This window comes from Nerophis ophidion, linkage group LG05, assembly GCF_033978795.1.
Source record: "Nerophis ophidion isolate RoL-2023_Sa linkage group LG05, RoL_Noph_v1.0, whole genome shotgun sequence".
NCBI classification, from domain to species: Eukaryota; Metazoa; Chordata; class Actinopteri; order Syngnathiformes; family Syngnathidae; genus Nerophis; species Nerophis ophidion.
The window spans coordinates 17023165-17047756 of NC_084615.1; the positions used below are offsets into that span (position 1 = coordinate 17023165).

Here is a 24592-nt window from a genome sequence, read left to right on the forward strand (position 1 = left end):
GCTTCTGTTTTTTCTATGAAGTTTATTTGTGAAAAATGTCTTCAAACTTATTATGATAAAAATTAAAAAAAAAATGTTTCTGGCAAATCTAGAAAATCTGTAGAATCAAATTTAAATCTTATTTCAAAGTCTTTTGAATTTCTTTTAACATTTTTGTTCTGGAAAATCAAGAAGAAATAATTATTTGTCTTTGTTAGAAATATAGCTTGGTCCAATTTGTTATATATTCTAACAAAGTGCAGATTGGATTTTAACCTTTTTAAAACATGTCATCAAAATTCTTAAATTAATCTTAATCAGGAAAAATTACTAATGATGTTCCATAAATTCTTTTTTTTTATTTTTTCAAAAAGATTCGAATTAGCTAGTTTTTCTCCTCTTTTTTTCGTTAGAATTTTGAATGTCAAAGAGTCGAAATTAAAGATAAAGTATGTTTCAAAATTTAATTTGAATTTTTTTCGTGTTTTCTCTTTCAAACCGTTCAATTAAGTGTTTTTGTCATCATTCGTTCTCTACAAAAAACCTTACATAAAAGGAAAAAAAATGTACGACGGAATGACAGACAGAAATATAATTTATTTAAGTGTGTATCAAACTGGTAGCCCTTCGCATTAAGAATATCTCTTGGTTTCAAAAAGGTTGGTGACCCCAGATCTAACCACCAAGCACTGATGCACTCATTCTTTCATATACGTCAAACTTATTTTAACTCAAAGAACAAAAATACATTCCCAAGTGGGTTGAATTGGTAAAATCATGACGTGATAACTTAAAAATAAAGACAACTTCAGATTGTTTTCCTTGTTGTAAAATAGGCCAAAAACTAGGGTGGTCCCGATACCAATATTTTGGTACCAAAATGGATTTTGATACTTTTCTAAATAAAAGCGTCCACAAAAAATGACATTATTGCCTATATTTTAACAGAAAATCTAACATATGTTCATTATTGCAATTAAGTCCTTAAATCAAATGTTGAACATACTAGACAACTTGTCTATTAGTAGTGAGTAAACAAACATACTCCTAATTAGTCTTGTCATTTATACGCCTATTATTTTGTACACATTATAAAGGAAAAACTGTAAAAATGGATTATTAATCTACTTGTTCATTTACTGTTAATATCTGCTTATTTTCTGTTTTAACATGTTCTATCTACACTTCTGTTAAAACGTAATAATCACTTATTCTTCTCTTCTTTGATATTTTACATTAGTTTTGGATGATACCACACATTTTGGTATCGATCCGATACAAAGTAGTTGAAGGATATTCATATTCAAAGCCCTCATGTGGTCAGGGACGTATTTACTGACTTTATAAACATGATATACATTTGAAAAAAAAAATGAAAAAAAATATCGATGTTATCATAGTAGTATCGACTAGATACGCTTTTGTACTTGGTATCATTACAGTGGATGTCAGGTGTAGATCCACCCATGGCGTTTGTTTACATTGTGACGCCGGTGAGCTACGGTGTGTCGTGACCTTGTGGCGACCTATCAGCTTGCTGAAAACAAAGTTTCATTGTACTTGTACAGTGACAATAAAGTTTTACCGTCTAGTGAAGCATGTTTAGCTATTCCTCTTCCTCCAGTGATAATAATACTTGTAAAAAAAATCACTTTAGCCATGTCCTAAAGCAGCTCTTCCTGAGGGTGTTTCTGTGTTATAACTTCACCTTTATTGTTAGTTTTTAGACCAAGATGTGTCCATTCTCCCTTTTCTGTCTACACAATGTGTCTGCTTGTAAGTACTCTGTGTGTGCGCGCTGCCGAACACGCTTCTCTGCTGGCAAAACCAGCAATGTCACGATGATGCGCCGTCATGCCCGTTAAAAAAAAGGTGCAGGGGGGAACTTGTACTTTTTAGAGGCGGTATAGTACCGAATATGATTCATTAGTGTTGTGGTACTATACTAGTACTGGTATACTGTACAACCCTACCAAGAACATTCTGAAAATGTACAAATCATAATGTTTTTTTTTCTCGCTTACATGTTGCAGTTATTATTCTATCTTCATTATTAGTATTGTATTTTAATTATGTACATTTTTAGTCTATCAGAAGATGAAATGAGTAATAATATCAACATGAAATTACAGGATGTTTGTTATTAATGTAATTTACTCGTTTTCCTCAACTGATGTACTAACCCCGTTTCCATATGAGTTGGGAAATTATGTTAGATGTAAATATAAACGGAATACAATGATTTGCAAATCCTTTTCAATCCATATTCAGTTGAATGCACTACAAAGACAAGATATTTGATGTTCAAACTCATAAACTTAATTTTATTTTTTTGCAAATAATAATTAACTTAGAATTTCATGGCTGCAACACATGACAAAGTAGTTGGGAAAGGGCATGTTCACCACTGTGTCACATCACCTTTTCTTTTAACAACACTCAATAAACGTTTGGGAACTGAGGAAACTAATTGTTGAAGCTTTGAAAGTGGAATTCTTTCCCATTCTTGTTTTATGTGGAGCTTCAGTTTTTTACGCTTCATAATGCGCCACACATTTTCGATGGGAGACAGGTCTGGACTGCAGGCGGGCCAGGAAAGTACCCGCACTCTTTTTTTTCAAAGCCAAGCTGTTGTAACACTTGTCTTGCTGAAACAAGCAGGGGCGTCCATGATAACCTTGCTTGGATGACAACAAATTTTGTTTCAAAACCTGTATGGACCTTTCAGTATTAATGGTGCCTTCACAGATGTGTAAGTTACCCATGCCTTGGGCACTAATACACCCCCATACCATCACACATGCTGGCTTTTGAACTTTGCGCCTATAACAATCCAAATGGTTATTTTCCTCTTTGTTCTGGAGGACACCACGTCCTCTGTTTCCAAATATAATTTGAAATGTGTACTCGTCAGACCACAGATCACCTTTCCACTTTGCATCAGTCCATCTTAGGTGTTTCAGGATATTGTTGATAAATGGGTTTGGCTTTGCATAGTAGAGTTTTTACTTGCACTTACAGATGTAGCGACCAACTGTAGTTACTGACAGTGGTTTTATGAAGTGTTCTTGAGCCCATGTGGTGATATCCTTTACACACTGATGTCTGTTTTTGATGCAGTACCGCTTGAGGGGTCAAAAGTCCGTGATATCATCGCTTACGTGCAGTGATTTCTCCAGATTCTCTGAACTTTTTGATGATCTTACGGACCGTAGATGGTAAAATCCCTAAATTCCTTGCAATAGCTCGTTGAGAAATGTGGTTGTAAAACTGTTCGACAATTTGCTTACAAATTGGTGACCCTCACCCCATCCTTGTTTGTGAATGACTTAGCATTTCATGGAAGCTGCTTTTATACCCAATCATGGCACCCACCTGTTCCCAATTAGCCTGCACACCTGTGGGATGTTCCAAATAAGTGTTTGATGAGCATTCCTCAACTTTATCAGTATTTATTGCCACCTTTCCCAACTTCTTTGTCACGTGTTGCTGGCATCAAATTCTACAGTTCAAAAAAATGTTTATCATATTAACTGAATATGGGTTGAAAAGGATTTGCAAATCATTGTATTCCGTTTATATTTACATCCAACACAATTTCCCAACTCATATGATAACAGGGTTTGTACTAACATGATGTGGTTTATCCTGCACATATCTAGCATCTACAACAAAACTTGTGAATTTGAAATCATTTCATTAACCACACATCAAGTTAGAAGGGGATACGTATTATTTCAGCATATTTATGTGCGCCCAGAAAATGTGTCCTAAGTGCAACACAGAATGTAGAGATGATTTGGGTATAAAGGTCACAGGTGATGTCATCACCTACAACTTTGACTACAAGGCGTGAACGTAACAATCCACATTTTGTATACTATCACTAATAAGTATGTCGTGCCCAAATAAGGAAGTGTGGCCTCTATCTTAGCTCCGCCTCTTTTAAGTCATGAGGCTCTTGCTATGGCGACATCCAGTGGACACATTTAGAACAGCAGGTTCTGTCATTCTAAAAATGTCATCTTGTTTTCCTACTTGGAAAACTCCTCTGGCGGGCCGGATTCCATACTTTTGACGCCCATGATTTTTATTTATATTTATAGTCTGGTAAAAAAAACATGTGGCACATGTGAACGAGAAGTGTGTGGCGCCCCCTGTCGGTGGGTGCTCAGAATGCCTTTGATAAGCATACATGTAGTACAGGGGTGTCCATACTTTTTCCACAGAGGGCCACACATGGAAAAATTAAAGCATGTGGGGCCCATTTTGATATTTTTCATTTTAAAAACATAACATTTATGGATTTTTTAAATGTATTTTACTTTTACAGGTCCCGGGGACCATAAAGGGTCTCAGTTATTAAAATGTTAAAAATAAGTCAAACTTTTTTTTTTTTTTTTTTTTTTAAACACTTACAGGAAATCTCTATATCAACTTAAAAAACAACTCGGTTTTTCATAGTAAAACTGAAATATGCAGTATTTAGTAATTAGAGCTCTAAAACAGTGATTCTCAAATGGGGGTACGTGTACCCTTGGGGGTACTTGAAGGTATGCCAAGGGGTACATGAGATTTTTAAAAAATATCCTAAAAATAGCAACAATTCAAAAATTCCTTTATAAATATATTTATTGAGTAATACTTCAACAAAATATGAATGTAAGTTCATAAAGTGTGAAAAGAAATGCAACAATGCAATATTCAGTGTTGACAGCTGGATTTTTTGTGGACATGTTCCATAAATATTGATGTTAAAGATTTTTTTTTTTTGTGAAGAAATGTTTAGATTTAAGTTGATGAATCCAGATGGATCTCTATTACAATCCCCAAAGAGGGCACTTTAAGTTGATGATTACTTCTATGCAGAAATCTTGATTTATAATTGAATCACATGTTTATCTTTCAACAAGTTTTTAGTTATCTTTTTTTCCAAATAGTTCAAGAAAGACCACTACAAATGAGCAATATTTTGCACTGTTATACAATTTAATACATCAGAAACTGATGACATAATGCTGTATTTTACTTCTTTATCTCTTTTTTTTTTTAACCAAAAATGCCTTACCCTGATTAGGGGGTACTTGTATTAAAAAAATGTTCACATCACTGAAAAAAGGTTGAGAATCACTGCCCTAAAAGATCAATAATGAAGAACACAATTGATTTTAATTATTTTATATTTTTGAGTAATCACAGTGAAAAGATCAATAAAATACCACTAAGTGTATTTGGAATCCAAAAGGTGCCCCACTCAGAAATTGATACACTTTTATTAGGGTTTTTTTAAACTTTCAACACTTAAGTTACGAGATCAACTTCAAGTATATCTGTCAATTTTACTTTTTAACTATTATTTTGTTTGTTTTATGCTCTTTTGTAAAAGAAAACGTAGTTTTTATATGGCAAATGCACAATATATGCAATATTTACCACATAAAACATTTTAAAGTGAAACATTTGAACTAATTGGAGCTTTGAAAATAATTCATTATAACATGGATTTTTTATTTTATTTATTTATTTTTTTAGCAATGGCAAAAAAATAAATGATTGATTGAAACTAGTAATTATTAGATTGCACAGTACAGTACATATTCCGTACAATTGACCACTAAATAGTAACACCCCAATAAGTTTTTCAACTTGTTTAAGTCGGGGTGCACGTTAATCAATTTATGGTAAAGATGGTTTTCACGTGGTAAAATAAAGACAAAATGAAAAAAAAAAAAACAGCCTGCATGGCAGCTTTTTGCCAACATTGCAACTTTTTCTCGTTAGATTTCACCTCATTCCAATATTTTTAATGTTCTTTTTTATTTTTGCAATAGCATTTCCAGAATGTGTGGTGGGCCGGTAAACAATTAGCTGCGAACCGAAAATGGCCCCCGGGCCACACTTTGGACATCCCTGATGTAGTACATAAAGTTTTACAAACCTTAGTGCAGACTTGTTTTCATTGAGGGCCACATCGCAGAAAAGGTTGCCTTTAAAGGGCCTTTAAAAAAAGAAAAAAGAACATGCATGTTGGTCATAACCTGTAAAACATTTTTTTAAATTTACAAATAAATCCTGATTAACTACTCTTTAATCTTATAAAACAATGCTTTTTATTATAATGTTTTAATCTGTCCTGTCCAGCAACTCAGACAAATCATATAGTTAATGTAGAGCAGGGGTCACCAACCTTTTTGAAACCAAGAGCTACTTCTTGGGTACTGATTAATGCGAAGGGCTACCAGTTTGATACACACTTAAATAAATTGCCAGAAATAGCCAATTTGCTCAATTTACCTTTAATAAGTAAATATAGATATATATATATAAAAATGGGTATTTCTGTCGTACATTTTTTTCCTTTTACGGAAGGTGTTTTGTAGAGAATAAATGATGAAAAAACACTTAATTGAACGGTTTAAAAGAGGAGAAAACAGGAAAAAAATAAATAAAAATTCAAAACATAGTTTATCATCATTTTCAACTCTTTAGAATTCAAAATTCAACAAAAAAAAAAAGAAGAGAAAAACTAGCTAATTTGAATCTTTTTGTAAAAATAAAAAAAAGAATTTATGGAACATCATTAGTAATTTTTCCTGATTAAGATTAATTTTAGAATTTTGATGACATGTTTTAAATAGGTTAAAATCCAATCTGCACTTTGTTAGAATATATAACAAATTGGACCAAGCTATATTTCTAACAAAGACAAATCATTATTTCTTCTAGATATTCCAGAACAAAATTTTTAAAAGAAATTCAAAAGACTTTGAAATAAGATTTAAATTTGATTCTGAAGATTTTTCTAGATTTGCCAGAATACTTTTTTTGAATTTTAATCATAATAAGTTTGAAGAAATATTTCACAAATATTCTTTGTCCAAAAAACAGTAGCTAAAATGAAGAATTAAATTAAAATGTATTTATTATTCTTTACAATAAAAATAAATTTACTTGAACATTGATTTAAATTGTCAGGAAAGAACAGGAAGGAATTTAAAAGGTAAAAATGTATGTGTTTAAAAATCCTAAAATAATTTTTTAAATCGTATTTTTTCTCTAAAATTGTCTTTCTGAAAGTTATAAGAAGCAAAGTTAAAAAAATACATGAATTTATTTAAACAAGTGACGACTAAGTCTTTAAAATATTTTCTAGGATTTTCAAATTCCATTTGAGTTTTGTCTCTCTTAGAATTAAAAATGTCGAGCAAAGCGAGACCAGCTTGCTAGTAAATAAATACAATTTAAAAAATAGAGGCAGCTCACTGGTAAGTGCTGCTATTTTAGCTATTTTTAGAAGAGGCCAGCGGGCGACTCATCTGGTCCTTACGGGCGACCTGGTTGGTGACCCCTGGGTTAGATGATCATATCTACTGTACACATTTACTTCAGAAAAGAGAAGTGTTGAATACTTCTCTTTGTTGCCTTATTTGTGTTGGACTTTATTAAATGTTTGGGTACAATTTTATTAAGAAAACCAACTTTCTTTTAAGTAGTATTTACATTTATCAGAGTTCTTTGTCTATTTAATGTGGGAATGTAGTTGATTAGAGAACTGGCACCCAATGTAATTTAAAAAAAAAAGTATTTTAACTGAGGATTGTTTTGAATCAAGAACCGATTCAGAACCGAATGAAGTCAGATGGTGCCTAAGATTCCCAGCCTTAATAATCACTTCATGATATTCTACAATTGCCTATTCCTGTAGTTCTCAAACTTCTTCTTTTTTACCTTAAAAAACTTCAAGACCTCCTCATTGACCAACATTAAAATAGGCCTAAGTATTAATAACAAGGCAGAAGTTTTGGTTTTGATATATTTAATATATTTGACACTACACACCGTTTGAACAGTAAGACTGTTTAAATACAGGAAAATAAAACACTGTACTTTAAGTAATTTTTTGTATTTTTTGTGATACTCACAAGCTGCACTTTTGACAGCGTTTAGAATTTGCGGCGTGTGTTGACTCCCGATCAGGTCTGGAACCACCAACGTAATCATGATCCTCTTTTAAATGAAAAGGGTCGAAAAATGTCAATGCAGTGGCTTAAATGTTAACATGAAAACAAGAGACATTAGCGTTTTTCCCCATTATGAAAACAACAAACACATAACTGTCTAAGTAACTTAGTGGGACGCCACAGTGCCCACCAGAAATAAGACATTTGAATAAAACTTGGTCAAAAGATTTCAGACATAGTTGTAGTAATAACATAATAGTGAGAATCCAGTCCATACTTCAACTACGATACTATTGAGAGTCCAGTCCATAGTGGATCTAACATAATAGGGAGAGTCCAATCCATAGTGGATCTAACATAATAGTGTGAGTCCAGTCCATAGTGGATCTAACATAATAGTGTGAGAGTCCAGTCCATAGTGGATCTAACATAATAGTGTGAGTCCAGTCCATAGTGGATCTAACATAATAGTGTGAGTCCAGTCCATAGTGGATCTAACATGATAGTGTGAGTCCAGTCCATAGTGGATCTAACATAATAGTGTGAGTCCAGTCCATAGTGGATCTAACATAATAGTGTGAGAGTCCAGTCCATAGTGGATCTAACATAATAGTGTGAGAGTCCAGTCCATAGTGGATCTAACATAATAGTTTGAGAGTCCAGCCCATAGTGGATCTAACATAATAGTGTCAGAGTCCAGTCCATAGTGGATTTAACATAATAGGGAGAGTCCAATCCATAGTGGATCTAACATAATAGTGTGAGTCCAGTCCATAGTGGATCTAACATAATAGTGTGAGAGTCCAGTCCATAGTGGATCTAACATAATAGTGTGAGTCCAGTCCATAGTGGATCTAACATAATAGTGTGAGAATCCAGTCCATAGTGGATCTAACATAATAGGGAGAGTCCAATCCATAGTGGATCTAACATAATAGTGTGAGTCCAGTCCATAGTGGATCTAACATAATAGTGTGAAAGTCCAGTCCATAGTGGATCTAACATAATAGTTTGAGAGTCCAGCCCATAGTGGATCTAACATAATAGTGTGAGTCCAGTCCATAGTGGATCTAACATAATAGGGAGAGTCCAATCCATAGTGGATCTAACATAATAGTGTGAGTCCAGTCCATAGTGGATCTAACATAATAGTGTGAGTCCAGTCCATAGTGGATCTAACATAATAGTGTGAGAATCCAGTCTATAGTGGATCTAACATAATAGTTTGAGAGTCCAGCCCATAGTGGATCTAACATAATAGTGTCAGAGTCCAGTCCATAGTGGATCTAACATAATAGTGTGAGAGTCCAGTCCATAGTGGATCTAACATAATAGTGTGAGAATCCAGTCCATAGTGGATCTAACATAATAGTGAGAGTCCAGTCCATAGTGGATCTAACATAATAGTGAGAATCCAGTCCATACTTCAACTACGATACTATTGAGAGTCCAGTCCATAGTGGATCTAACATAATAGTGTGAGTTCAGTCCATAGTGGATCTAACATAATAGTGTGAGAGTCCAGTCCATAGTGGATCTAACATAATAGTGTGAGAGTCCAGTCCATAGTGGATCTAACATAATAGTGTGAGTTCAGTCCATAGTGGATCTAACATAATAGTGAGAGTCCAGTCCATACTGGATCTAACATAATAGTGTGAGAGTCCAGTCCATAGTGGATCTAACATAATAGTGAGAGTCCAGTCCATAGTGGATCTAACATAATAGTGTGAGAGTCCAGTTCAAAGTGGATCTAACATAATAGTGTGAGAGTCCAGTCCATAGTGGATCTAACATAATAGTGAGAGTCCAGTCCATAGTGGATCTAACATGATAGTGAGAATCCAGTCCATACTTCAACTACGATACTATTGAGAGTCCAGTCCATAGTGGATCTAACATAATAGGGAGAGTCCAATCCATAGTGGATCTAACATAATAGTGTGAGAGTCCAGTCCATAGTGGATCTAACATAATAGTGTGAGTCCAGTCCATAGTGGATCTAACATAATAGTGTGAGTCCAGTCCATAGTGGATCTAACATGATAGTGTGAGTCCAGTCCATAGTGGATCTAACATAATAGTGTGAGTCCAGTCCATAGTGGATCTAACATAATAGTGTGAGAGTCCAGTCCATAGTGGATCTAACATAATAGTGTGAGAGTCCAGTCCATAGTGGATCTAACATAATAGTGAGAGTCCAGTCCGTAGTGGATCTAACATAATAGTGTGAGAGTCCAGTCCATAGTGGATCTAACATGATAGTGTGAGTGTCCAGTCCATAGTGTATCTAACATAATAGTGTGAGAGTCCAGTCCGTATTTTATCTAGCATAATAGTGTGAGAGTCCAGTCCATAGTGGATCTAACATAATAGTGTGAGTCCAGTCCATACTGGATCTAACATAATAGTGTGAGAGTCCGGTCCATAGTGGATCTAACATAATAGTGAGAGTCCAGTTCATAGTGGATCTAACATAATAGTGTGAGAGTCCAGTCCGTAGTGGATCTAACATAATAGTGAGAATCCAGTCCATACTTCAACTACGATACTATTGAGTCCAGTCCATAGTGGATCTAACATAATAGTGTGAGAGTCCAGTCCGTAGTGGATCTAACATAATAGTGAGAATCCAGTCCATACTTCAACTACGATACTATTGAGAGTCCAGTCCATAGTGGATCTAACATAATAGGGAGAGTCCAATCCATAGTGGATCTAACATAATAGTGTGAGTCCAGTCCATAGTGGATCTAACATAATAGTGTGAGAGTCCAGTCCATAGTGGATCTAACATAATAGTGTGAGAGTCCAGTCCGTATTTTATCTAGCATAATAGTGTGAGAGTCCAGTCCATAGTGGATCTAACATAATAGTGTGAGTCCAGTCCATACTGGATCTAACATAATAGTGTGAGAGTCCGGTCCATAGTGGATCTAACATAATAGTGAGAGTCCAGTTCATAGTGGATCTAACATAATAGTGTGAGAGTCCAGTCCGTAGTGGATCTAACATAATAGTGAGAATCCAGTCCATACTTCAACTACGATACTATTGAGAGTCCAGTCCATAGTGGATCTAACATAATAGTGTGAGAGTCCAGTCCGTAGTGGATCTAACATAATAGTGAGAATCCAGTCCATACTTCAACTACGATACTATTGAGAGTCCAGTCCATAGTGGATCTAACATAATAGGGAGAGTCCAATCCATAGTGGATCTAACATAATAGTGTGAGTCTAGTCCATAGTGGATCTAACATAATAGTGTGAGAGTCCAGTCCATAGTGGATCTAACATAATAGTGTGAGAGTCCAGTCCATAGTGGATCTAACATAATAGTGAGAGTCCAGTCCGTATTGTATCTAGCATAATAGTGTGAGAGTCCAGTCCATAGTGGATCTAACATAATAGTGAGAGTCCAGTTCATAGTGGATCTAACATAATAGTGTGAGAGTCCAGTCCATAGTTGATCTAACATAATAGTGTGAGAGTCCAGTCCATTGTGGATCTAACATAATAGTGAGAGTCCAGTCCACAGTGGATCTAACATAATAGTGTGAGAGTCCAGTCCATAGTGGATCTAACATAATAGTGAGAGTCCAGTCCACAGTGGATCTAACATAATAGTGTGACAGTCCAGTCCATAGTGGATCTAACATGATAGTATGAGAGTCCAGTCCATAGTAGATCTAACATAATAGTGAGAGTCCAGTCCATAGTGGATCCAACATAATAGTGTGAGAGTCCAGTCCATAGTGGATCCAACATAATAGTGTGGGATTCCAGTCCAGTCCTTTATCGAGTGGCCTTGTGTAATTGTTTGGTTGTCAAATGTTAAGGTGTTATTATTAAATAGGGGTCGGTGTCCAGCAGGACCGATAATCAGTATTTCTGTTTTCTTAGCGTTAATATGCAAAAAGTTGCTGGACATTCATTGTTGAATTTGACTAAGACACGCCTCCAGCTGACTACAACCTGGATGTTGATCATGTTTAGGACATGTAGAGTTAGTGGTCATGTTTAGAACATGTAGAGTTAGTGGTCATGTTTTTAGGAAATGTAGAGTTATGGTCATGTTTAGGACATGTAGAGTTAGTGGTCATGTTTAGGACATGTAGAGTTAGTGGTCATGTTTAGGACATGTAGAGTTAGTGGTCATGTTTAGGACATGTAGAGTTAGTGGTCATGTTTAGGACATGTAGAGTTAGTGGTCATGTTTAGGACATGTAGAGTTAGTGGTCCTGTTTAGGACATGTAGAGTTAGTGGTCGTGTTTAGGACAAGTAGAGTTAGTGATCGTGTTTAGGACATGTCGAGTTAGTGGTCATGTTGAGGACATGTAGAGTTAGTGGTCATGTTTAGGACATGTAGAGTTAGTGGTCATGTTTTTAGGACATGTAGAGTTAGTGATCATGTTTTTAGGAAATGTAGAGTTAGTGGTCATGTGTTAGGACATGTAGAGTTAGTGGTCATGTTTAGGACATGTAGAGTTAGTGGTCGTGTTTAGGACATGTAGAGTTAGTGGTCGTGTTTAGGACATGTAGAGTTAGTGGTCGTGTTTAGGACAAGTAGAGTTAGTGATCGTGTTTAGGACATGTCGAGTTAGTGGTCATGTTTTTAGGACATGTAGAGTTAGTGGTCATGTTTAGGACATGTAGAGTTAGTGGTCATGTTTAGGACATGTAGAGTTAGTGGTCAGGTTTAGGACATGTAGAGTTAGTGGTCATGTTTAGGACATGTAGAGTTAGTGGTCATGTTTAGGACATGTAGAGTTAGTGGTCAGGTTTAGGACATGTAGAGTTAGTGGTCATGTTTAGGACATGTAGAGTTAGTGGTCATGTTTAGGACATGTAGAGTTAGTGGTCATGTTTAGGACATGTAGAGTTAGTGGTCATGTTTAGGACATGTAGAGTTAGTGGTCCTGTTTAGGACATGTAGAGTTAGTGGTCCTGTTTAGGACATGTAGAGTTAGTGGTCGTGTTTAGGACATGTAGAGTTAGTGGTCGTGTTTAGGACATGTAGAGTTAGTGGTCATGTTTTTAGGACATGTAGAGTTAGTGGTCATGTTTAGGACATGTAGAGTTAGTGGTCATGTTTTTAGGACATGTAGAGTTAGTGGTCATGTTTAGGACATGTAGAGTTAGTGGTCATGTTTAGGACATGTAGAGTTAGTGGTCATGTTTTTAGGACATGTAGAGTTAGTGGTCATGTTTAGGACATGTAGAGTTAGTGGTCATGTTTAGGACATGTAGAGTTAGTGGTCATGTTTAGGACATGTAGAGTTAGTGGTCATGTTTAGGACATGTAGAGTTAGTTTTCTGTCATCAGTACAACAGTGAAAGCTAACACTGTATTTGTGTGATGTTATTGTAAATAAAACACATGTCAGACATACATGACAACAAACATATTTGTTGTCATTAAAGTGCAGACATTGGAAGGAAAAAATGAATGTGGAATAAAGCGGCAACATAATGTGGAAAAACTGAAGCGCCGTGGATTATTTCAGTCTTGCTGACTTCTCGTGTTTGCAGCAACACAGACTTTTTTGGTCAAGTTCTACTTTTTCCACTTGGGGAGATGTTGGGAGCGGACTAGATGCTGTCTATTAAGTTGAAGTGGCCTTCGTGACCAACGTAAAGGTGTGTCACTTTGCTTTAACGCCTGAGAGAACAAGGCACAGGTGCTCGTATTGACAGACTTGAAGGACTGCCACTTTGCTACTGTTTGTCCTTTCTGCCTCCTGCTAGTTAGTGCGGCTTTAAAGCAGCCGGCAGCAAACTAATGTCTCCTTGCTGCTGTCAAGGTCAATATGTCTTTGAGTGGCAGCCACCTGTGTGTCAGACTTGGCTCCTTAACACCCCTCAAGTCCTCATGCAGCCAGGACTTAACCCCAGTCCTGCTTGGTCACCATCTTTTTTTTCCCCCAGGAAGGGTAGGAACCCCAACGTGCAAAGTCCACACTATGAAAGGCAACAATATTAGCTCCCAAGAAACGTTATTCACTGCATATTAGGGATCAAAACAATAAACGGTATCATGATAAGCGTTTTTATATTAAAATTACCGTATTTTACGGACTATAAGGCGCACTAAAATCCTTTTTTACCCCTTAAAAGTCAACAGTGCGCCGTATAACCCGGTGCACCTACTGTAAGGAATAATTCTGGTTGTGCTTACCAACCTCAATATATTTTATTTGGTACATGGTGTATTGATAAGTGTGACCAGTAGATGGCAGTCACACATAAGGTTGCAAAATTCCGGGAATATTGAAAGTTGGAAACTATCAATGGGAATTAATGAGAAATTATTATTATTTTCCCATATATTAATGGGAAATTAGGGCAGCATGGTGGAACAGGGGTTAGTGCATGTGCCTCACAATACGAAGGTCCTGAGTAGTCCTGAGTTCAATCCCGGGCTCGGGATCTTTCTGTGTGGAGTTTGCATGTCCTCCCCGTGACTGTGTGGGTTCTACTCCGGCTTCCTCCCACCTCCAAACACATGCACCTGGGGATAGGCTCCTCCCACCTCCAAAGACATGCACCTGGGGATAGGCCCCTCCCACCTCCAAAGACATGCACCTTGGGCTAGGCTCCTCCCACCTCCAAAGATATGCACCTGAGTATAGGCTCCTCCCACCTCCAAAGACATGCACCTGGTGATAGGTTGATTGGCAACACTAAATGGTTCCTTGTGTGTGAATGTTGTCTGTCTGTGTTGGCCCTGTGATGAGGTGGCGACTTGTCCAGGGTGTACGCCGCCCTCCGCCCGATTGTAGCTGAGATAGGCTCCAGCACCCCCCGGGGCCCCAAAAGGTACAAGTGGTAGAAAAATGGATGGATAATGGGAAATGAATGGAGTATATTAGAGTATACGTTCTCACACAGTTGCTTTTAGCTGCGGGCATTACACTACAGGCTCTTCTCACTCCTTCTTGTCTCTCCTTCTCACAGAGACATAAAACAAGCGCACCTTCTTACATTCGTCACATACTGTCGCGTGTGCAACGTCATACGCCCTCACAGAGCAGAGAGGTAGCAGCATGGTAACGTTAGCTGAGGTGCTACAGGAGTGGTAATACGAGAGAAAGAAAGTGCGAATCTGGTAACAAATGAAGGAAGAAGAATTAATTCCCAAGAAAAACAGCAGGGGGTCCATCGTCTGGCGGTGGTTTGGCTTCAAGCGGGAAGATGTTGATTATGCAGCAAAAGCGTTGCTACAAAAAGCAGCAGCACTGCTAATTTGTAGCACCATTTGAAAAGTCACCCGCTACAGAATGAAGAGTGCGTGAAACTGCATGTCAACATCTCCGTTCGGTGCCACACCCACAAAATGTCGAAGCAACCATTTCCAGATCAACACCGTATGAAAAAAATAGTCAACAACAGAAGGAGATAACGTCCGTAGGAACCTACCACATAGTGAAGGATTTCCTATTATGCAACTCATTTTTATTTGACACTTATTATAATATCTTGTGTGACATCATGCACAAAAGTGCACTTTATTTGTTTTTAACTATTGTAGTGGCGTTCTGTACAAAAAGTGCACTTTAATTTAGTGTTGTTTTGATTTGTCATCTTAAGTGACATCATGCACAAAAGTGCACTCGTAACTTGTTTTAAAATGTCTCTGATAATCTTGCACTTTCTGAATGTTTGTGCCACTGCTTAATAACTGTTTAATAAATACACTTTTAGTTGTGATTTCCCTCTCTGCATGAAAGTTTAAAATTAGCATGTATGAATGCAGTATGAAGAAGAATGTTTGAATGTAGACACATAGAATCATCATACTGCTGTGATTATATGCATCAAGTGTTCATTCAAGGCTAAGGCAAAATATGGAGATATATATGATGTATCGTCACATGGCCTAAAAATATGGAGATATAAATAAAAGGCCATATCGCCCAGCCCTACCATATAGTCATTTTCTATATCAAACAGAGACAAACCCGCGATATATGGAGTGTATTCCATGTATCACCCAGCCATAGTGTCAATTTATTTTTTTAAATAAAACCTTCTTCACATATTTCAGTGTGTATAGTCAGCTTTTGAGCACAGTCAACAACACCGTGATAATAATACTTGTGATGTGACGCTTCCATCCCTACTACAAACCCTGTTTCCAAATGAGTTGGGAAATTGTTTTAGATGTAAATATAAACGGAATACAATGATTTGTAAATCCTTTTCAACCCATATTCAGTTGAATGCACTACAAAGACAAGATATTTGATGTTCAAACTCATAAACTTTATTTAAATTTTTTTGCTAATAATAATTAACTTTGAATTTCATGGCTGCAACACGTGACAAAGTAGTTGGGAAAGGGCATGTTCACCACTGTGTTACATCACCTTTTCTTTTAACAACACTCAATAAAACTTTGGGAACTGAGGAAACACATTTTTGAAGCTTTGAAAGTGGAATTCTTTCCCATTCTTGTTTTATGTAGAGCTTCAGTTGTTCAACAGTCCGGGGTCTCCGCTGTCGTATTTTACGCTTCATAATGCACCACACATTTTCCATGGGAGACAGGTCTGGACTGCAGGCGGGCCAGGAAAGTGCCCGCACTCTTTTTTTTTTTACAAAGCCACGCTGTTGTTTCACTTGTCTTGCTGAAATAAGCAGGGGCGTCCATGATAACGTTGCTTGGATGACAACATATGTTGTTCCAAAAGTTGTATGTACCTTACAGCATTAATGGTGCCTTCACAGATGTGTAAGTTACCCATGGTTTAGGCACTAATGCACCCCCATACCATCACACATGCTGGCTTTTGAACTTTGCGCCTATAACAATCTGAATGGTTATTTTACTCTTTGTTCTGGAGGACACCACGTCCTCTGTTTCCAAATATAATTTGAAATGTGGACTCGTCAGAGCACAGAACACCTTTCCACTTTGCATCAGTCCATCTTAGGTGAACTCGGGCCGAGGATATTGTTGATAAATGGGTTTGGCTTTGCATAGTAGAGTTTCAACTTGCACTTACAAATGTAGCGACCAACTGTAGTTACTGGCAGTGGTTTTATGAAATGTTCCTGAGCCCACGTGGTGATATCCTTTACACACTGGTGTCGGTTTTTGATGCAGTACCGCCTGAGGGTTCAAAAGTCCTTAATATCATCGCTTACGTGCAGTGATTTCTCCAGATTCTCTGAACTTTTTGATGATTTTACGGACCGTAGATGGTAAAATCCCTAAATTCCTTGCAATAGTTCGTTGAGAAATGTTGTTCTAAAACTGTTCGACGATTTGCTTACAAAGTGGTGACCCTCACCCCATCCTTGTTTGTGAATTATTTAGTATTTCATGGAAGCTGCTTTCATACCCAATCATGGCACCCACCTGTCCCCAATTAGCCCGCACACCTTTGGGATGTTCCAAATATAAGGGACGGCGTGGCGTGGCGCAGTGGGAGAGTGGCCGTGCGCAACCCGAGGGTCACTGGTTCAAATCCCACCTAGAACCAACCTCGTCACGTCCGTTGTGTCCTGAGCAAGACACTTCACCCTTGCTCCTGATGGGTGCGGGTTGGCGCTTTGCATGGCAGCTCCCTCCATCAGTGTGTGAATGTGTGTGTGAATGGGTAAATGTGGAAGTAGTGTCAAAGCGCTTTGAGTACCTTGAAGGTAGAAAAGCGCTATACAAGTACAACCCATTTATCATTTATAAATAAGTGTTTGATGAGCATTCCTCAACTTCATCAGTATTTATTGCCACCTTTCCCAACTTCTTTGTCACGTGTTGCTGGCATCAAATTCTAAAGTTAATGATTATTTGCACAAAAATGATGTTTATGAGTTTGAACATCAAATATGTTGTCTTTGTAGCGGATTTGCAAATCATTGTATTCCGTTTATATTTACATCTCACACAATTTCCCAGGGTTTGTACATATTAACCGCAGTGAGCTGCTTTTGTTTTTTGAGCTTCTTTTTTTTTTTTCTTTCTTCCCTTGCCTTCCCTCCGCCATGTTGTACAAAGGAGAAAGACTGCGAGCTTCCCTCGCCACATGCTTGTTTGTGTTGGCGGCGGACATGTTTGTCTGACTGCTCTCACCCCCCAAAGTATCACTTTGGGGGATGAGTCCTTGTCATCTTCTGACTACAAGTCCAAAAGTCGGTCGGGTCGATGGTTTTTCATAAGAGTTGTGAAGCGGTGTGACGATGCGCTGGCAGAAAAGATGCGTTGAGCACCCAGCTGATCGCCGTCATGCGCTTGGTTTTTGTGTGGAGGAAGAATAATGCCAGGAATGTGTGTCCTCGCCATCGCACCCCAGCATCGAGGCTGATGTTTTTGTCCCAGTGCTCCTGCTTGAATGGCTTAGTCTTCTCATCGCTTTGGACATTTAATAATAATAATAAGAAGAAGAAAAAAAACGGTGGAAGTCAAGGAGTCAAGTCAATATTATTTATATAGCCCGTTTGCAACAACTTTTAAATTGAACCAAAGTGCTTTATAGGTTAAAAAAAAAAGCATAGAGAAACAGAAAACAAAAAGAATATTAAAGCTGCAAGCAGCGATGGACGGGACCGACTTTTGTTGGTGTTTCCTGCCTTTACCCAGACAACATATCTTTACCTGCACATTACCTACCTTCCCTGCATACTGGGGTCACACTGGTGCTTCTTTCTTTCACCCATACATGCTGGTGCATCCTGCCATCACCCAGACAACATATCTTTACCTGCACATTACCTACCTTCCCTGCATCCCGGGGTCACACTGGTGCTTCTTTCTTTCACCCGTACATGCTGGTGCATCCTGCCATCACCCAGACAACATATCTTTACCTGCACGTTACCTACCTTGCCTGCATCCTGGGGTCACACTGGTGCTTCTGTCTTTTACCCGTACATGCTGGTGCATCCTGCCATCACCCAGACAACATATCTTTACCTGCACATTACCTACCTTCTCTGTATCCTGGGGTCACACTGGTGCTTCTTTCTTTCACCCATACATGCTGGTGCATCCTGCCATCACCCAGACAACATATCTTTACCTGCACATTACCTACCTTCCCTGCATCCCGGGGTCACACTGGTGCTTCTTTCTTTCACCCGTACATGCTGGTGCATCCTGCCATCACCCAGACAACATATCTTTACCTGCACATTACCTACCTTCCCTGCATCCCGGGGTCACACTGGTGCTTCTTTCTTTCACCCATACATGCTGGTGCATCCTGCCATCACCCAGACAACATATCTTTACCTGCACTTTACCTACCTTCTCTGTATCCTGGAGTCAAACTGGTGCCTCCTTCTTTCACCCAATCAACATATCTTTACCTTCACAGTACCTACCTTCTCTGCATTGTGTGGTCACGCTGGGGCTTCCTGCTTTTAAGCGGCCATCTTGAGACGGCAGCAGCGCAGCGGTTCTTTAAAGGCTCGTAAAATACAAAACCGGAACAGTTAGAAAAACTTTTAATCAGAAGGGTTCAATCTCTTTCCTGTGCGAGTTTGAAGCCGACACAACAAACACGCTCAGAGGAGATAATGTTTGTAAAAAGGTGAAGGGTTTTTACAAAACTTTTGTTTTGAAGGGGTAATTGCCAACGTCCTGTTGATTTTTGCTGAAGGATGTCAATTAATAAAATGTAGGTCTAATTGAGACCTACATAGTTTTTTTGTTTTTTTTTCATGTCTCTACGACGTTCCTACTGGAAGTTACAGGCAGTTTTGTCTGTGTTTTCTTCTTAAGAGCAGTTTTGTCTGGGTTTTATTCCTAGGGGGCACTAGAGTGCAATTTGGAGTTCTAGGGTTAGGTTTTTTGGTTAAATCGCAATATTCGCCAGTCCTGATGTGTGTGTCCAGTTTAGTGAGTTTTGAAGCATGTTAAGGGGGTCAAATTACAACTCAAAGAGGCAAAGGTGAGTGTTTTTGCAAAACTTTTGTTTTGAAGGAGGAATTGCAAACTTCCTGTTGATTTTTGCTGAAGGATGTCAGTGTATGAAATCTAGGTCTAAGTGAGACCTACATAGAAGTTTTTATTTCATGTCTCTACGACGTTCCTACTGGAAGTTACAGGCAGTTTTGTCTGATTTTTTTTTTTTTTGTAGGGGGCGTAGAGCGCAAATTTTAGTTTTGGGGTTAGGTTTTTTGATTAAATCGCAATATTCGCCAGGCCTGATGTGTGTGTCCAGTTTAGTGAGTTTTGAAGCATTTTAAGGGGGTCAAATTACAGCTCAAAGAGGGAAAGATGAGTGTTTTTACAAAACTTTTGTTTTGAAGGGGGAATTGCAAACTTCCTGTTGATTTTTGCTGAAGGATGTCAGTGTATGAAATCTAGGTCTAAGTGAGACCTACATAGAGGTTTTCATTTCATGTCGCTACGACATTCCTACTGGAAGTTACAGGCAGTTTTGTCTGTGAATTCTTTCTAGGGGGCGTATTGATTGATTGATACTTTTATTAGTAGATTGCAAAGTACAGTACATATTCTGTACAATTGACCACTAAATGGTAACACCCGAATAAGATTTTCAACTTGTTTAAGTCGGGGTCCACGTTAATCAATTCATGGTACAAATATATACTATCAACATAATACAGTCATCACACAAGTTAATCATCATAGTATGTATATTGAATTATTTACATTATTTACAATTTACAATTGCGTAGAGCGCAATTTTTAGTTTTGGTGTTAGGTTTTTTTGATTAAATCGCAATGTTCGCCAGTCCTGACATATGAGTCAAATTTGAAGCATGTTAAGGGGGTCAAATTACATTTACATCATTTATTCTCTCCAAAAAACCTTCCATAAAAGGAAAAAAAATGTAAGACGGGATGACAGACAGAAATGCCCATTTTATTATATGTATATATATATATTAATGGTAAATTGAGCAAATTGGCTATTTCTGGCAATTTTTTTAAGCTTGTATCAAACTGGTAGCCCTTGGCATTAATCAGTACCCGAGAAGTAGCTCTTGCTTTCAAAAAGGTTGGTGACCCCTGCTCTATATTATCGGACATCTCTGCTCAAAAAGTCAAATGTGAACACATGAATTTTAAAATGGAGAAAGAAGCTGAGGTTTCATGTTGTTATGAAACCTTACCTTATGCTGACGTTGTGATGAATTTGAATCATTTCCTCTTTTCCAAGCCAAGCGTTACCGAGTGACGGCAAACAGGGTGTCGCCCGCCCGCCTCCAGCTCACCTTGTGCTGTGTCCCCGCAGGCCATGGTGAACAGCGAGAAGGAGCGAGTGTCGCTGCTCTTGGTGAAGGCGCTGATGGGCCGAGGCAGCGTGGACGCCGTCTCCCAGCAGATGGCCTCTCACCCGCAGTACTTGGAGAGTTTCCTGCGCGCGCAGCACTACATCCTGCACATGGACGGCCCCCTGCCGCTGCCCTGCCGCCATTACATCGCCATCATGGTGGGTACCTGTCCTGTCATCAAGAACTATACCAGGTTGTTGACTGAAACCACAACAAAAACATCAGTAAACAACTCCTTTTTTTAGAAAAAAATGGTCATTTTCTGCCATACAAACCGGGCTTAAACCAACTATTTGTTATGTGTATTTCTCACCTGCACCAACACTTAACCACTGATGCATTCATGGCCGCGCAAAAAGTCGGACAACTCCAACACCACACAAACTGTAGATGCCAGCTCGTTAGATCCTCAATCAGATGAGGGCTTATTCTACTGACATTTATTAAGAATCTTAATTATGGAGATTTATCATGAAATGCTGTTACTACAATACAGAAAAGGTCATATAAAAAAATATATATTTTATAGACAGAAAGTGACAGGAAATGTCCACTTTATCCCAGGCTTACATCTCATTGTGCAACATGTGAATGTTTTGAGGGAGACTAAGTTTGATCTCTGAAAGGGGTACAAAATATTTTCCAAGCAGGACTCCCACCCAGGCATTGAATTCAAATTGACAGCTTTAATTTCATCATTGTAATAAAACATTTAACTTGTTATTAAGGCCGTGTGTGTGTGTGCCTATATATACACAGACGTGTGAATATATATACATGTGTGTATGTATATATATATACATGTGTGTGTGTATATATATATATGTATATTTATATATACACATATGTACACACACGTGTGTGTTTATATATATATATATATTTATATATATGTATACACGTATATATATATACATATATACGTGTGTATGTATATATATATATATATATATATGTATACACACATATATATGTACACACGTGTGTGTGTGTGTATATATATATATATGTGTGTGTGTGTATATATATATATATATATATATATATACACACACACACACACATATATGCATGTGTATGTATATATATATATATACACATATATATGTACACCTGTGTGTGTGTGTATATATATATATACATATGTACACACACGTGTGTATGTATGTATATATATATATATATATATATATATATATATATACACACACACACGTGTATATATATGTACACACACACCAATTTTCCCTCCAATTTTTCATATGTGTGAGCAAACGCCAAAACTCCTTGAGCATTCAGTGGCGCACATGTGAGTTACGGCAGACGTGCACACTGTTATAGGCTAATCTTTTTATTCGATTTTGTGCACCGCCTAGATTTCCCAGCAGTGTGCAATTGCACAGGCGTGTACCTTAGAGCAGTGGTCCCCAACCTTTTTGTATCCGCAGACCGGTCAACGCTTAATAATTTGTCCCGCGGGGGAGGGGGGGGGAATCCCTTTTATTTATTTTTTTTCTTTGTCATGAAAAGGGACGTTTTTGTCATGAAAAAGGGAGGTTTTTGTGGTTGGTACACTAATTGTAAGTGTATATTGGTTTTTTTCTTTTTATTTAGTAAAAAAAAATAATACAAATATTTCCCGGGCCACGGAAGAATTTTTTCATTTTTATTTAAAAAAAAATATATAATATTTTTTTTTTTTTTATTTTATTAAATCAACATAAAAAACACAATATACACTTACAATTAGTGCACCAACCACAAAAACCTCGCTTTTTCATGACAAAGAAAAAAAATTAATAAATAAAATAAAAAAGGATTCCCCCCATTGTGACCTTTTCTGTAAAATTTGGGCGTCTAAGCTGCCTTTTTTTTTTTTTTACCATAAAAAAAAACATTTACTGTATATTTTGCCATAATAATCTGGTGACTTAGTTGACCATTTTTCACCGTGAAATATCCAGACGTTGTACGTAAACATACATGCAAAATAATCACAGGCAGAAGCAAATTTAGATATTGTTCACTGTTACAAACCATAACTAGTGTGGCCATCAATAAAACAAGTTGATAAAGAGGATCTTTTACTGACATTTTTATAGAAGGGTCCTTTTGTAAAAAAAAAAATAATAATTTAAAAAGGCAGAGTTCTTGTCATATAATAAATCTCCGACTAGTATAAACATATTGTGTTTGTTTACAACTTTATATTTGACTATGTTGACATTTGCTGAGGTAAAAATGCATTGATATTATTACCCTAAATTACAGACAATAAGTTTCTACTTTTTTCCTACACTTTGAGCCCTGCGGCTTATAAAACGCTGCGGCTAATTTATGGATTTTTCTTCGCTGACGGAAATAATACAAATATTTTTTCTATAAAAAAAACAAATAACGACACTAAGACGGTGTTTTATTTCTGAGTTTGCTCAGACACGTGAACACTTGGAGGTAACCTTGGTTGGCATGTCTTACCTTTTTAGGCGGCCGCGCGACATCACTGCAACTATCTGGTGTACCTGCACTCGGCCCAGTTTCTGAGGCTGGGCGGGGACCCCGTTTGGCTGCAGGGCTTGGAGGCGGCCCCCCCACGCCTGCGCCTGCTGGACCACATCAACAAAGTCCTGGCCCACCAGCCCTGGCTCACCGCCTGCTCCCACATCAAGGTAGGGACGAGACGTCAGAGTCCAGCTCCCCCCAGCGAGAGAATCATGTGCGGTGAATCGGGTGTGTGCCCTCAGACGCTGCTGAAGTCGGGCGAGCCGTGCTGGTCGCTGGCGGAGCTGGTGCAGGCGGTAGTCATCCTGGCACACTGCCACTCGCTATGCAGCTTCGTCTTCGGCTGCAACGCCGACTCCGACTTGGCGCCACTCGGCAAATCTCCCAACGGTACACCGCCCACCTTCTGCCCCTTTGACGCTGCTAACGGCAACCCCGGCGTGCCTCAGTCGGAGCGCAGAACACGACCACGGGTAAAGAAATGTTCTTTGGTGAGGACAGTTGATAAATGTTGAACTATGCAGCCTGGGAATGACTTCACCTCAGCCTCAGAGGTCACAAACTAAGAGAGACTCGCTTATTGGGCTGGTGGGAGGGTTGACGATGACATCATCAGGTTGGATGGGAAAAAAAGGGGAGGATATTAGAGTTTCTACCACCTTCATATCACACCAATTACTACGCTATGATCCAAATATACCAGTGGCACCCGAGTGGTGTGCCATACCACTCTTGCATTCCCATCCAATACTGAGGACAATTTCAGTTGATATTGGCGATGCTGATACTTTGTGCATCCATCCATTTTCTACCGCTTGTCCCTTTCAAGGTCGCGGGGGGGGGGTCACTGGAGCCTATCTGAGCTGCATTCAGGACGTAGGCGGGGTACACCCTGA

The 24592-nt window shown here is 38.2% G+C and overlaps 1 protein-coding gene across 2 annotated transcripts in view; it reads left to right on the forward strand.

The window, feature by feature from the left end:
* Positions 1-24592, forward strand: part of sesn4 (sestrin 4) — a 51239-nt gene that overhangs the window by 12553 nt on the left and 14094 nt on the right. The window contains exons 2-4 of one of the 2 annotated variants that reach the window (XM_061900238.1): positions 21155-21352; positions 23681-23863; positions 23939-24187. In XM_061900238.1, coding sequence (XP_061756222.1) covers positions 21155-21352; positions 23681-23863; positions 23939-24187 — 630 coding nt within the window. The remainder of the gene's footprint in view (positions 1-21154; positions 21353-23680; positions 23864-23938; positions 24188-24592) is intronic. The other variant, XM_061900239.1, reaches the window with a different exon arrangement.